This window comes from Hemiscyllium ocellatum, chromosome 9 (genome assembly GCF_020745735.1).
Source record: "Hemiscyllium ocellatum isolate sHemOce1 chromosome 9, sHemOce1.pat.X.cur, whole genome shotgun sequence".
Classification (NCBI taxonomy): domain Eukaryota; kingdom Metazoa; phylum Chordata; class Chondrichthyes; order Orectolobiformes; family Hemiscylliidae; genus Hemiscyllium; species Hemiscyllium ocellatum.
The window spans coordinates 23,267,002-23,281,708 of record NC_083409.1 but is presented as its reverse complement, the minus strand read 5'-3'; the positions used below and the strand labels follow the sequence as shown (position 1 = coordinate 23,281,708).

General features: G+C 44.1%; 1 protein-coding gene across 4 annotated transcripts in view; it reads left to right on the top strand.

The window, feature by feature from the left end:
• Window positions 1–14,707, top strand: part of zbtb37 (zinc finger and BTB domain containing 37) — a 30,258-nt gene that overhangs the window by 3,878 nt on the left and 11,673 nt on the right. For all 4 annotated transcript variants that reach the window (XM_060830059.1, XM_060830060.1, XM_060830061.1 and 1 more), the window contains exons 3-4: window positions 1,219–2,088; window positions 9,875–9,977. In XM_060830059.1, the coding sequence (XP_060686042.1) occupies window positions 1,244–2,088; window positions 9,875–9,977 (948 nt within the window). In that variant the 5' untranslated portion in view covers window positions 1,219–1,243. The remainder of the gene's footprint in view (window positions 1–1,218; window positions 2,089–9,874; window positions 9,978–14,707) is intronic.

Below are 14,707 nucleotides of genomic sequence, written 5' to 3'. Positions count from 1 at the left end.
ATTGGATGTTGCCAGGGTTGGAGGATTTGAGCTATAGGGAGACGTTTAATAGGCTGGGGCTGTTTTCCCTGGAGCATCAGAGGCTAAGGGATGACATCATAGAGTTTATAAAATTATGAGAGGCATGGATGGGATACATAGACAAAATCTTTTCCCTGGGGTGGGTGGGGTGAAGAGGAGGAGGAGGAGGAGGAGGAGGGAGTCCAGAACTAGAGGGCATAGATTTAGGGTGAGAGGGGAAAGATATAAAAGAGACCTATGGGGCCACTTTTTCACGCAGAGGGTGGTGCGTGTATGGAATGAAGTGCCAGAGGAAGTGGTGGAGGGTGGTGCAATTGTAACACTTAAAAGGAATCTGGATGGGTATATGAATAGAAAGGATTTGGAGGGATATGGGCCAGGTGCTGGCAAGTGGGACTAGATTGGGTTGGGATATCTGGTCGCCATGTACCGAAGGGTCTGTTTCCGTGCTGTACATCTCTATGACTGAGTGCCAAGTTGGAGAGAGTAAAGGAGGGTGGATCACAGTAGGCTTGGGAGAGTGAATACTAAGTGGAGTAAGTGCTGGCTGCAAAGCTGGCAGAGGAGTCTAGGATGTGGCCAAAGCAGAACTGTGATCAGTATTGTACTGAAGTGGCTTGGGTCAGGTAGATTGTGAAAAATATAGATCCAGCTGAACAAGGGCAGAGTGTCAGTATCTGCAGAAAGGTTGGGAATTGTGAGATTATTTTTCACAGGTGACTGGATATTGCGAAATGGCAGTGATCAGGGAGTTAGTAATTGAATGCTGGGTAGAGCCCAAGGGAATGCAGTAGATGTGGTGAGGCTGTGACTGATATCTGGAAATATTTTCATCCTGATGGCCCTTACCTGCCACATAAGCTCCTTCAGTAAAACTTTGCCAAGCATTCACCCGGATTATAAGAGGACAGGGATCAATCCTAAATGAGTGTCTTTTCTATCCACAAATACTTGACTGGTCTTGGTCACAGTCTGAATTCCCTGCATCTTGGCCTCTGATCCTTCAGAGGAGGGATCCCCAGTCTCTCCCTCTACACTGAGGAAATCAGCACATAACAGCCCAACAATCCTACGAACCACAATATGGTGAGATTCAAATGGCTAGCTATCTCTTAGTGCAGTTTGTTTGCATCCTGCGAGTCAATCAACTTTGACAGTATTCCTGTTTGCTAAGACTGTGCTTGTTTCACCCTGCAGGACCGTGTGAACTGTACCACGAGCCATGGAAAAGGAGGGCAGCATCCAACTGGAGGTGCCCGATTTCAGCAGCTCGGTGCTGGCCCAGCTCAACCAACTGCGGATGCAGGGGCGGCTCTGTGACATTGTGGTCGACGTCCAGGGGAAGTCCTTCCGTGCCCACAAAGCAGTGCTGGCTGCCAGTTCGCCCTACTTCCGTGACCATATGTCCCTGGGTGAGATGAGCGCCGTTTCCATCTCTGTCATCAAGAGCCCCGCGGTGTTTGAGCGCCTCCTGGCCTTCTGCTATACGGGCAAGCTGTGCCTGCAGGTGGCCGATATCATCAGCTACCTGACAGCTGCCAGCTTCCTCCAGATGCAGTACATCATCGACAAGTGCACGCAGATCCTCGATGGCATTCACTTCCGAATTGATGTCTCTGAAGTGGAGGCGGGGTTGAACCAGGACGGTCCCAAGCGCCCGGCCCAAACCCGCAGCATCGCTACCCCAAGCAGCCGCCGTGGCCGGGCAACCTCGGGTTTTAGCCGCAGAAGCCCACTGCAGGACGAGTTGGGGAGCAGCGGGGCTGATGAGAGGCTGGTTAGAATTGACCGGGTGGGCCAGTGGTATGTGGAGACAGGGGTCAGTGGCGACCACAGCCCAGAGGCTATTCGGCAAATTGGCGGGATGCGGATCAAGACAGAGACGCCAGATGAGTGGATCATGTCGGAGAACCAGCCATCCGGGGAGGATGGCAGCAGCGCAGAGGAGGTAACAGCTATGGTGATTGACAGTGCTGGGCACAGCACCCTGGTCCAGGAGGCCTTTCCCACCGCTGCCTCAAGTGGCAAGATCTCAAGACCTTCCAGCAGCTTCAGTGAGATGGACAGGTACTGAGAGAGGGGCAGGGTTCCTCGGTCAGCATAATTCTTTTACTGGGGTGCTGGTCTTGTGATGTTTGTAAATGATAATTCTTGACATTGTATGCTGCATTCTGGACCTTGGGCTTTCCCAAATGTTTTCTCGTCATTTAAATATTTTGAATATAGGAACGGGAAGTGGTCATTCAGCCCCTCAGATTGTTCTGCATTCCAGTTTAGAGTGTGGCTGATCTGTATCTTAATTCAACCTCAGTGATCGTGGTTTTAGGTAATTTTAAAAAGCGATACACCTTAAGAAATCAAAGTAACCCAAAAACCAGCCCTTTAAAGGGGTTCTGTAACAAAATGAATTGTGAAGGAAGCTTAAGTTTAGGTTGATATTTTTGAGGACAGAATGTGGGAAGATGATGCGCTCCTACAATTGCAGAGGACCTTCAACATCACCCAGTGTGGTGTTGTCTGTGTCCTGAGCAGGGACGTAACTGCAGAAGAGGGGCAGATATCTGTCTTGGTTTTATAGCACAAAGTGCTTTTAATCAAAACCTTATCAGTATCCACATTTAAATTTTCAATTGACCACATCCTCAAATGTTATTTGGTGAGGAAGATTTCCTTTGTGTGAAAAATTGCTTCCTGACATATTCTGAACACTTGGCTTAAATTTTAAGGTGTTCCCTCTTTATTCTGATATTTCCATCAGAAATTTCCCTCGCTTTCACCAGTCCTTTAAATCATTCTAAAGATTTCAATTCAATGACTACACTTTCTCCTAAACTCAAGGGACCACAAACCTACTGTATTCCACTACTGTGTTGCTGTTCTTAATGCCTCCACATTTGAATCAATAGCAATGGCAGTGGCTATACTGGGAAAGTGATTTCCCAAACCCTGTTGTCCTTTCGAAAGAAACAAACCGACTTAATTCCATCACAATGATCAGGCTTGTGTCACTATTGTTTGATCATAAATCTTCTCCTTCCCAACATATACTTGTAGCCTGCGTTGGTCTTGACAATGTCTTGTGGCCTGCGTTGGTCTTGACAATGTCTTGTGGCCTGCGTTGGTCTTGACAATGTCTTGTGGCCTGCGTTGGTCTTGACAATGTCTTGTGGCCTGCGTTGGTCTTGATCTTGAATTCACAGCCTCATACTCCAATTCCTTTAGGGCCTCCTCCATCCTGAATTGTAATGCCTGCCAACCCTCCAAGTTATCTGAGCACTCCGGTTTTGGCTTCTCAATGTCAGATTTTAAGCACTCTACCATCTTCTTAGAACCTGGCTCACTAATTTAAGTTTTTGATCCCTGATTTTTAGATCATCTTATATTTCTGTGTTGGATTTTGTTAGGTCATGCTTTTTATCAATTCACTGTATTAAATACACTATATCATTTGGTAGTATGAAACAGAACTGTTTTTGTCTGATATTCAATGCATCAATGAGCACAATGTATCAAAAGTTTGCATAGAATTTGTGTGATCTGTACAGATGCTAATGTACAGATTAATCTGTGGACGCATGAATTTATTGAATGTGAATAAGTTAAAGGCCATCAGTTCCAGAACAAACAGAAAAATCATGCTGCTTGAATCCTTACAGAATGGTTAGAATTGGACTTGTATAACAATGAGCTATTTGGTAGTTATGACCAGCATTTCAAGGGTATGAATTGACTTGGCTATATGGTTTTACTCAGGACACACTTCAGCCTGTAAATTCCAGGCCAATTAGCTTATCCTGTTGTAAATAATATTTGTTTCCTCCAATCCTTTTGTAAAAGTCCAACTCTATTGATTCATAGAATCAGAACTGGACATTTCAATCTATTGAGCTGGTTCTGCCATCCAGTTAGATTGTGGCTGATCTAAACATATCTCAGCTTTCTTTGGGTGACTTTGAAAAGTCGTCGCCTGTTTGCCTGTCTTTCTGAACACTTAAAACCAAGGCCATCTGCCCTGTTGTTCACAAAATCCTTTAATACTGTTTGGAAGAAGAACAGGCATGTTCTCCCTAGTGTCTGGCCAAAATTCATCTCTGAACTACTGCCACCATTAAAAACAAACCATCTGGTTATCGGCTTACTGTCTGTATGATCTTACTGTGTATAGACAGGCTGCTCGTGTTTAACTCCAGTTTAATATTTAATTAATCATGGAGGGCTTTGAGGTTGTGAAAAGCATTTTATATATTTTTTTCTTTTGTAGTCATTGACAACCTCTTAGATTCCCTGCAGTCATCCATGTCCAATTACTAGAGGCCCTTGAAAAACACACTTATTGTTGAATTTTGAAGATTTGTATTGCCCTCGCCCTGTCAAACATTCCCTTATTGAACCAGTGGGTTTCCTCTGTCTCCTGATCTACTAGTGACTGCACCACTGCCACATATTGGGATACAGAAACTAGCACAGGGAATCAGGAAGGCTAATGGAATATTGGCTCTTATTTCAGGGGAGTTTGGAAGATAAGAGTAGGGAGTCTCACTGCGACTATACAAAGTGCTGGTGAGAATTCATCTGGAGTACAGTCAGTAGGTTTTAAAGGAAAGATTTGGAGCAGTTCTGATGAGGTTGACTGGAATAATCTGGAGGGACAAAGGCCAAAAGTTTGGGACTCCATTCTTTTAAATTCCAATAAGTAATGGGTGATCTCATGAAATATATAGGAATCTTAAGAGGCATGATTGGGTAAATGCTGAGATGCTTCCTCTCAGGGGAGAGTCTAGGACCAAGGGCAGTCTCAGAATAAAGGGGTACTAATTTAAGACTGAGACAAGGAGGAATTTTTTCTGAGCGTTTAGCCGTTGGAACTCCTTGCCATAGGGAGCTGTGCCGGTACAGTCCTTGTGTATGTTTAAGGCTGAGATAGATGCATTCTTAATCAGTAGGGGAATTGATGGTTATGGGAAAAGGCAGAAAAGGACATAAGGAATGTTGGATCAGCGTTTTGAATGGTGGAGCAGGCTCAAGAGACCGAATGGCCTACACTTGTTCCTGTTTCTTCTGGTCTTCTAGTCTAATTCCGCATGTAAAAGAAAGAACTTCTCTCACTAACATTGGTCATCTTAATAACCACTTCTGATGACTTCATCAGTTCACCCTGAGTCTGGTTTCCAAAAGTTGAGGTCTTTGTTGCACTGCCTTCCTTCATGGTGAGTCTGATGCCAGGCTTAGTTTAGATTACTCTTTTCGGCTGAATATTATACCTGACTTTAACTGAGTTCTTCCTTAGGATCAGTCATTAAGGCAACAAATGTGATTGTGGTGCAACAAGTTAGAGGGACATGGGCCGAATGCTGGCAAATGGGACTAGATTAATTGAGGATAACTGGTCACATATCTTCATTTTTGCGACGAGAGTGGAAATCAGGGGGCTGTCAGGAAGGTTAATTCTTCATTTAAAAACTTAGCAGAGTGCAGAGGCTTCTGGGACTACTTTTATCCCCCTACGAGTACATATGTTGGGTGTTTGCTGAACCCAAGACCCCCCCCACCTCCTCTAACATTACAGCACTAGGAGGGAAATCAAGTCAGCTTTTTTTTTTGCTTTCGTTCCTTGATAAGGGAGGTTGGCAGGGATGGCAATGCAGACCGAGCAATGTTCCCCCAGCGGGAGGTTTGAGGTGAGGGACACCATTGAATGCACCAGGAAGTGCACTCAATTCCAGTTCCTTGACCATCAGAGGGTACAGGAGCTGGAACTGAATGAACTCAGGATCATTCGTGGGGCAGAGACAGTTATAGATACAAGCTACAGGGAGGTGGTTACTCCTAGAAGTGAAGATAGTTGGGTGACTGTTAGAAGGGGTAAGAAACAGTCAGTGCGAGGATCCCCTGTGGCCAGTCTCCTGTATAACATGTATACCATTTTTGATATGTGTTGGGGGGTACTTAACGGGGTGAGCCATGGGGTAGAGGTTTCTGGCACAGTGTCTGTCCCTGTTGCTCCAAAGGGAAGTGGGAAAATGAGCAGAACATTAGTCATTGGGGACTCCATAGTTAAGGGGACAGATAGGAGACTTTGTGGGAACGAGAGAGAGAGAGAGAGAGAGAGAGAGAGAGACTCACGGTTGGTGTGTTGCCTCCCAGGAGCCAGGGTTCACGATGACTCTGATCATGTTTTCAGGATTCTTGAGGGAGAGCAGCCCCAAGTCGTGGTCCACAGAGAAAACAATGGCATAGGTAGGCAAACGGATGGGGATGTCAGGCCGAAATTCAGGGAGCTAGGGTGGAAGCTTAGAACAAGCAGAGTTGTTATCTCTGCTTTGTTACCTATGCCACATGCTTGGAAGAGGGAGAGAGAGCAGTTGAACATGTGGCAACAGGGATGGTGCAGGAGGGAGGGATTCAGATACCTGGATAACTGGGGCTCATTCTGGGATAGGTTGGACTTATACAAATAGGATAGTCTACACCTGAACCAGATGAGTACCAATATCCTGGGTGGGGTTGGGGAGTAGGGGGAGGGGTGGGCATGGATTTTGTGAATGCTCTTCGGGAGGTTTAAACTAATTCAGTGGGGGGGGGGGAGGGCTGGGAAACTGAACTGTACAGGAGCTATAGCTCCAGTGTACAGGAGGTTGAGAATAGTGAAGTCCTGAATAAGATTTCAAGGTTGCAGGGGTGTACCAGCAGGTAGGAAGGTGTTTTGAAGTGTGTCTATTTCAACGCCAGAAGCATCTGGAATAAGGTGGGTGTACTTGCAGCATGTGTTGGTATCTGAGACTTCAATGTTGTGGCCATTTAGGGGACATGGATAGAAAAGGGGCAGAAATGGTTGTTGCAGGTTCCAGGGTTGAGATGTTTCCATAAGATCAGGGAAGGTGGTAAAAGAGGGGGTGGTGTGACGCCGTTACTCAAGGACAATATTATGGTGGCAGTAAGGACATTTGAGTACTTGCCAGCCTGAAGTTAGAAACAGGAAAGGAGAGGTTACCATGTTGGGAGTTTTCTATAGGCATCCAAATAGTTCCGGAGATGTAGAGGAAAGGGTTGCAAAGATGATTCTGGATAGGAGTGAAAATAACAAGGTAGTTGTAATGGGGACTTTAACTTTCCAAATATTGTCTGGAAACACTATAGTTCAAGCAGTTTAGATGGGTCAGTTTTTGTTCAATTTGTGCAAGATGGTTACCTGACACAGTATGTAGACAAGTGCAACAAGTGGTGAGGCTACGTTGGATTTGGTACTGGGTAATAAACCTGGCCAGGTGTTAGATTTGGAGGTAGATGAGCACTTTGGTTTTAGTGACTACAATTCGGTTACATTTAATTCAGTGATGGAAAGGAATAGGCATATACCACAGGGCAAGAGTTATTGCTGGGAGAAAAACAATTATGATGCTTAGATTACTTAGTGTGGAAACAGGCCCTTCGGCCCAACAAGTCCACACCGACCCGCCGAAGCGCAACCCACCCAAACCCCTACATTTACCCCATACCTAACTCTAGGGGCAATTTAGCATGGCCAATTCACCTGACTTGCACATCTTTGGACTGTGGGAGGAAACCGGAGCACCCGGAGGAAACCCACGCAGACAATGGGAGAATGTGCAAATTCCACACAGTCAGTCGCCCAAGTCGGGATTTGAACCTGGGTCTCTGGCGCTGTGAGGCAGCAGTGCTAATCACTGTGCCACCGTGCCGCCCGTGCGATTAGGCAAGATTTAGGATGGGGAAGGAAACTGCAGGAGATAGGCACCTTTGAAATGTGGAGTACCTGTCAGGCAGGGAGGAAGTGATCAAGTGGGGAAGCTGTGGTTTACTAAAGAAGTTGAATCTCTTGTCAAGACGAAGAAGGCGGCTTGTGTAAAGGTAAGATGTGATGGTTCATTAGGGTGCTTGAGTGTTACAGGTTAGCCAGGAAGGGGCTAAAGGGAGAGCTAAGAACCACCAGGAGGGGACGTGAAAAGTCTTTGGCAGGTAGCATTAAGAAAAACCCTAAAGTTGTCTATAGGTATGTCAGGAATAAAAGAATGACTAGAGTAAGATTAAGGCCAGTCAAGGACAGTAGTGGGAAGTTGTGTGTGGAGTCTCAAGAGATAGGAGAGGTGTTAAATGAATATTATTCATCAATATTCATACAGGACAAAGACCATGTTGTTGAGGAGAATACGGAAGTACAGGCTACTAGACTAGACGGGATTGAGGTACGTAAGGAGGAGGTGTTAGCAATTTTGGAAACTGTGAAAATAGATAAGTTCCCTGGGCTGGATGAGATTTATCCTAGGATTCTCTGGGAAGCTAGGGAGGAGATTGCAGAGTCTTTGGCTTTGTTCTTTAGGTCATCACTGTGTACAGGAATAGTGTCAGAAGGCTGAGGATAGCAATTGTTGTCCCCTTGTTCAAGAAGGGGAGTAGAGGCAATCCTGCTAATTATAGACCAGTGAGTCTTTCTTCTGTTGTGGGCAAAGTTTTGGAAAGGATTATAAGAGAGATGATTGATAATCATCTAGAAAGGAAAAATTTGATTAAGGATAGTCAACGCAGTTTTGTGAAGAGTAGGTCGTGACTCTCAAAGTTGAGTTCTTTCAGAATATGACCAAATAGGTGGTTGAGGGTAAAGCCTTTGATGTAATGTATTTGGATTTCAAAAAAGCTTTTGATAAGGTTCCTCACAGTAGATTATTGCAGAAAACACGAAGGCATAGGATTGAAGGTGATTTAGCGGTTTGGATCAGAAAACTCCTTGCACCCTTAAATCCGTCATACGTGCCTCACTCATTAACACAGTAATTGTCTTAATGAAGGGATGTTTGTCGTTTGATGTGTGCCTCCGAATGTAGTGTCCATTGCAGTCCAGTATGTATTGGTTTTTCAAGTCCCTATTAAAGGGAAAAAGAACCCTGAGTAATAACCTGAACAGTCTGATATCCTTGGGACATATGTGCTGAGGAGCCTGGGTAATTCAGCTGGTGGAGGATCAGCCCCATAATATGGAGATCCATTTTTCATTGCTCTGTTCAGTTGTTGTTCGAAAAATACGTATTAATAAAAAATGTTGCTGAAAGAACCAGGAGGGGGAGATTATCTTTATGCAGTGGGTCAAAATGATCTGGAGTGCACTTCCTCGTGGAAATAGATCAATAATAACTTTGAAAGAGCTGCAGGATGGGAAAAATGAGGGCAGTGGTAGAGGACAAGAACTAGGACTAAGTGAATAGCTTCTCCAAAGGGGTAGCACTGACAATATACCAAATGACTGCCTTTTATGCTGTTGCTTATGTTCTTCTGTCTCTTTTGCTGCTGTGCAATGGAGCTGATGTGAATGTGATTATAATCCACAGCTACAAATTCAAATAGGTCTACCACATTGTTATTATTCATGCAAGTTGAAGAATAGTAGGATCTACTGCTGCCAACTTTCAATCTTGAATTATCTGTAAATCTGAACGAACTTTGAGTGAAGAGAGAATCATTAAAAGAGGCAGTCTCTCTCCAATCAACCCACTCATGATGTGGAGAAAGCATAGCAGTTACATGTTGCAACTGACTGGAGCACATGAAGTAAAACCCAGCCCCTCCCAACAATATTTGGGACAATTTTGTAAAACTACATCACAATGTGCTGTGCGAAACAGGACATCACTATTACTAGTTAATTACTGCACCAAAGATTTTGTCTAATTTTTTTCTTCCCCTTACTGGCTACTACAATGTTCCTCAACGAAAGAATATGCTTTCACTGGTGTGCTGACACGCATCTGTCTTTTGTCTCAATGTCTAGCCTTTGTACAGCACTCCCCAGTATTGGGTGACACTGACTAAACTGTCCATTATTGATATGTTTGCTAATCAGGTTTAGCCCATCTGGCAGTGTTGTTTGCACTGTGCCTGAGCGCCACAGAGCAAGGAGTGAGTCTCCAGGCAAAAATGAAGAACGGAAACAGCCCAACTCTCAGGTAACACCGTCCATGGTAGTGAAACAGTCCTGTCCGTCTTAATGTAATCAACTGCATCCATCCCACCATCAAGTTTTTTTTATGTTGTTCCAGAATTTCTTTCCTCCCCAGTTCTTTCTCTTTTGATGGGATTTGCTCATAATTGTAAGACAGTCCCACTGATGTTGGATTGGAGACGGACTGCAGTGCATTACAATATCCGATGAAAATATGATTTTTTTTTAATTTTACTAATGACATTGTGGTGTGGGTGTGTTGATTTCTGGTTACAGCAGGTGCTGTATTTTAGGAACAACTGACAAAAGAGTTCAGTGAATTTACCCTCTATCACCATGACATTGAATAACATACATGCTTAAATATAAGAATAAAGAGCTTTGCTAAATTGAGACAATTTTATTAACGCTTTTCACCTTGCACTCATCAGGACAGATGCAAGAATACCAAATTGCAAGTCTCAAATGTGCTATTCTTGCGTCATATTCTAATGAGTGCAAGAACGAAGTTTCAACAACAACAACAAAATCTGTACTATTGGGAGTTGATTGATAATGAAATTATTAACAAAATAGCAATGAATCTCTCTATCAGTCTACTGTACACCCAGATACCTGGAGAGCTTTGGGGACCATCGATTTAGTCACTTGTTCCTCCCGGATTATGAGGATTCTGGAATTCAATATATTTTCTGAAAGAAACCTGTATTGAAGAAATCAACACAAACTGCTTCTACCAGGCAAAGCTGTTCCAATGGATAAATTCTCACACTGAAATAATGAGAATATTTAGAGACAACCCAGAAAAATTCAGCAAAGTGGTGGGGAGGATATGGACTCATTTGCAGGACAGTTTGGGTGATAAGCTGCAAGAGTGTATTGTACCTACATGATATGGGAGCTGGTGGATCCTATTGTAGTTCATTATGGCCATATTTCAAAATTGGCTTGATAGTAGGACGTAGACAATAAAGTGGAAGGATGTTGTGGCTGGACTGGAGGCCTCTGACTATTGGAGTGCCTCAGAGTTCGGTGCTGGATGTGATGCAGATAACTGTTTGTAATCTTTGTCGATGATTTGTTTGAGAATATACAAGGCACAATTAGTAAGTTTGCTGATGATACTAAAATAGGTGGACAGTGAGGAAGGTTGGCAGAAATTGCAGCAGGACGTTGATCAGTTGGGGAAGTGGGCCGAGAAATCGCAAATGGAGTTTTACGTAGATAAACGTGAGGTCTTGCATTTTTGGAAAGTCAAATCAAGGTAGGAGTTTGGTGAATGGTAGGCCCTTAAGGAGTGTGGTGGAACAAGGGGATCTGGAGTTTAGGTTCACACTTCTCTGAAAGTGGAGTCACAAGTAGACAAGGCAATGATGAAGGCTTTTGGCACGCTGGCCTTTGAGTATACAGGTTGAGAGATTATGTTTCAGTTATAAAGGACATTGCTGAGGCTGCACTTGGGAGTATTGTGCTCAGTTTTGGTCTCCTTGTTAGAGGAAGCATGTTATTAAACAGTGCAGATGAAATTTATAAGGATGTTGCCTGGACTCAATGGTCTTGAGTTATAGGGAGAGGCTGTACAAGCTAGGACTTTTTTTTCTTAGGAGACTGAGGGGGATCTTTGGAAGAAATAGCAGGGCATCTCAAAATAAATTGTCCCATTGTACAGATGCAGCATGGTTTCATGAAGGGCAGGTCATACTTAACTAATCTTTTGGAATTCTATAAAGACATTATGAGCAACGGGGACCCAGTAGGTGTGGTGTACCGAGATTTCCAAAAGGCCTTTGACAAGGTGCCACACACGAGGCTACTGCATTAGATAAGGGTGCATAGTGTTAGGGGTAGTGTATTCGCATGGATAGAGGATTGGTTGACTGGCAGAAAACAGAGTGGAGATAAATGAGTGCTATTCTGGCTGGCAATCAGTGACCTGCAGTGTGCCTCAGGGATTTGGGACCACAGTTATTTTCACTTCATATAGATGATTTGGAATTGGGAACTATGTGTATGGTGTCAAAATTTGCAGATGACACTAAGATGAGTAGCAGAGCAAAGTGTGCAGAGGACTGAAACTTTGCAGAGGAACATAGTTACATTGAGTGAGTGGGTAAAGGTCTGGCAGATGGAATACAATGTTAGTAAATGTGAAGCCATACGTTTTGGTAGGAGTAACAGCAAAATAGATTATTACTTGAATGGTAAAAAGTTGCAGCATGCTAATTTGCAGAGGAATCTAGGTGTCCGTGTGCATGAATCTCAGAAGGTTAGTCTGCAGGTACAACAAGTAATTAGGAAGGCAAATGGAATTTTGCCCTTCATTGCTAAAGGGGTTGAGTTTAAAAACAGAAGTAATGTTACAGCTGTACAAGGTGCTGGTGAGGCCACACCTGGAGTACTCTGTGCAGGTTTGGTCTTCTTAAGAATGGATTTGCTGGCACTGGAGGGGGTGCAGAGGAGGTTCACTAGGTTGATTCCGCAGTTGAGAGGGTTGGTTTATGAGGAGACGCTGAGTAGATTGGGATTGAGAGTGAAGAGGGACCTTTATAGAACCATATAAAATTATTAAGGGAATTGATAAAATAGAAAGAGATCGGATGTTTCCACTGGTAGGTGAAACTAGGGCAAGAGGGCACGGCCTCGAGATTAGAGGAAGCAGGTTTAGAACTGACCTGAGAAGGAACTTGTTCACTCAGGTGGTTAATCTGTGGAATTTCTTGCTCAGGGAAGTAGTTGACGCTACTTCAGTAATCCATTTTAAAGCTAAGGTAGATACTTTTTGAAAAATACAGGAATTAAGGGATATGGTGAAAACACGGGTAAGTGGAGCTAAGTCCACGGAATGATTAGTCGTGACCTTACTGAGTGGCGGAGCAGGCTCGAAGGGCCAGGCGGCCTATTCCTGCTCCTAATGTTCTGATGGTCTTAATAGAGGTGAATAAGATCATGAGAGGCATGGAGGGGTGAATGCACTCAGTCTTTTTCCAGGGTTGAAGAATCAAGGACTTGAGAGCATCAGTTTAAGGTTAGAGGGAAAAGAATAAAAGGGAACTTGAGGGTAACTTTTTTACACAGAAGGTGGTAAGCATATGGAATGAACTGCCAGCGGAAGTGATTGAGACGGGTACATGCCCAATTAAAAGGCATTTGGACAAATCCATAGAGGAGAAAGGATTAGAAGGATATGGGCCAAGTGCTGGGAAATGGAGTTAGCATGGAGGGACGCTTTGGTTGGCGTGACCAGTTTGGGCCAAAGGGCCTGTCTCCGTGCTGGAGGAATCTATGACTCTTTGACATCTGTAGCAAGTGTTGGTTGGTTGAGGAACTCTGGCTTCAGTTGTTGAACTGGACTCTGACTTTTGAACACTGCCACACATCAGGTCAGGGGAGTAAGCTGGGCATTGCTTGTTTCAAGAGGCATTCACACTCCCTCGATTAACTATCTCAAATTTGGTTAGTGGTCAGGGATAGGAAGGTGTGGCTACAGGCCAGGCAGATGGAGTGATTCAGGAAGTAGTGGTGAAGGAGCCTCCGCCCTTGAGCTTGTCTGACATGCTTGAGATTCTTGCTCCCTGTGTGGATGAGTGGGGCTGTCGGGAGCAAACTGATCAGAAAGTGAACTAAAGTTGTAATTGAGGATAGTACAGTCAGAGGAATAGATATCTTCTCTGTGGCTAGGATTGAGCATCACCAAAGCCTGGTCCCCAGGTTAAGGATATCTTTTGGGCTGTAGTGGAGCTTAGATTAGGAGGGAATAGATCCTGTTGTCGTGGTCCACATAGGTACCAGCGGTATAGGCAGAAAGAGGCTCTGCTGACAGAATATGAGCAGCTAGGGGATAAACTCAATGCAGAAACGAAAAGGTGGTATCTCTAGAACACAACAGTACAGCACAGTACAGGTCTTCTGGCCCACGATGTTATGCCAACCTGTGAAACCAATCTAACCTACACTATTCTATTATCATCCATCTATTTATCCAATTACCATTTAAATGCTTTTCATGTTGGCATGTCCATTACTGTTGGAGGCAGGGCATTCCATGCCCTTACTGCTGAGTGAAGAACCTTCCTCGGACATATGTTCTATATCTATCACTCCTTGGTTTCAAGCTATGTTCCTTCATGCTAATCATCACCATCTGAGCAAAACTGCTCTCACTGTCAACCCTATTTAATCCTCTGATTATTTTGAATGCCTCTATTAAATCACCTCTTAGCCACCTTCTCTAATGAAAACAGCCTCCAGTCCTTCAGCCTTTCCTCATAAGATTTTCCATCCATACCAGGCAACATTCTGGTAAATCTCCCCTATACCCTTTCCAATGCTTCTGCATCCTTTCGATAATGCGGTGACCAGAACTGTACGCAATATTCCAAGTGCGTTTGCACCAAAGTTTTGTACAGCTGCAATATGACCTCATGGCTTCAAAATTCAAGCCCTCTACGAATAAAAGCTAACACACCATACACCTTCTTAACAACCCTATCAACCTGGGTGGCAACTTTCAGGGATCTATGCGCATGGACACAGATCTCTCTGCTCATCCACACTACCAAGAATCTTACCGTTAGTCCAGAATCACTTCACACTTTTCCACATTAAACTCCATTTGCTACGTCTCAGTCCAGCTCTGCAGCTTAACCGTGTCCCTCTGTAACCTGCAACATCCTTCCGCACTGTCCAAAACTCCATTGACTTTAGTGTCATCCGCAAATTTACTAACCCATCTTT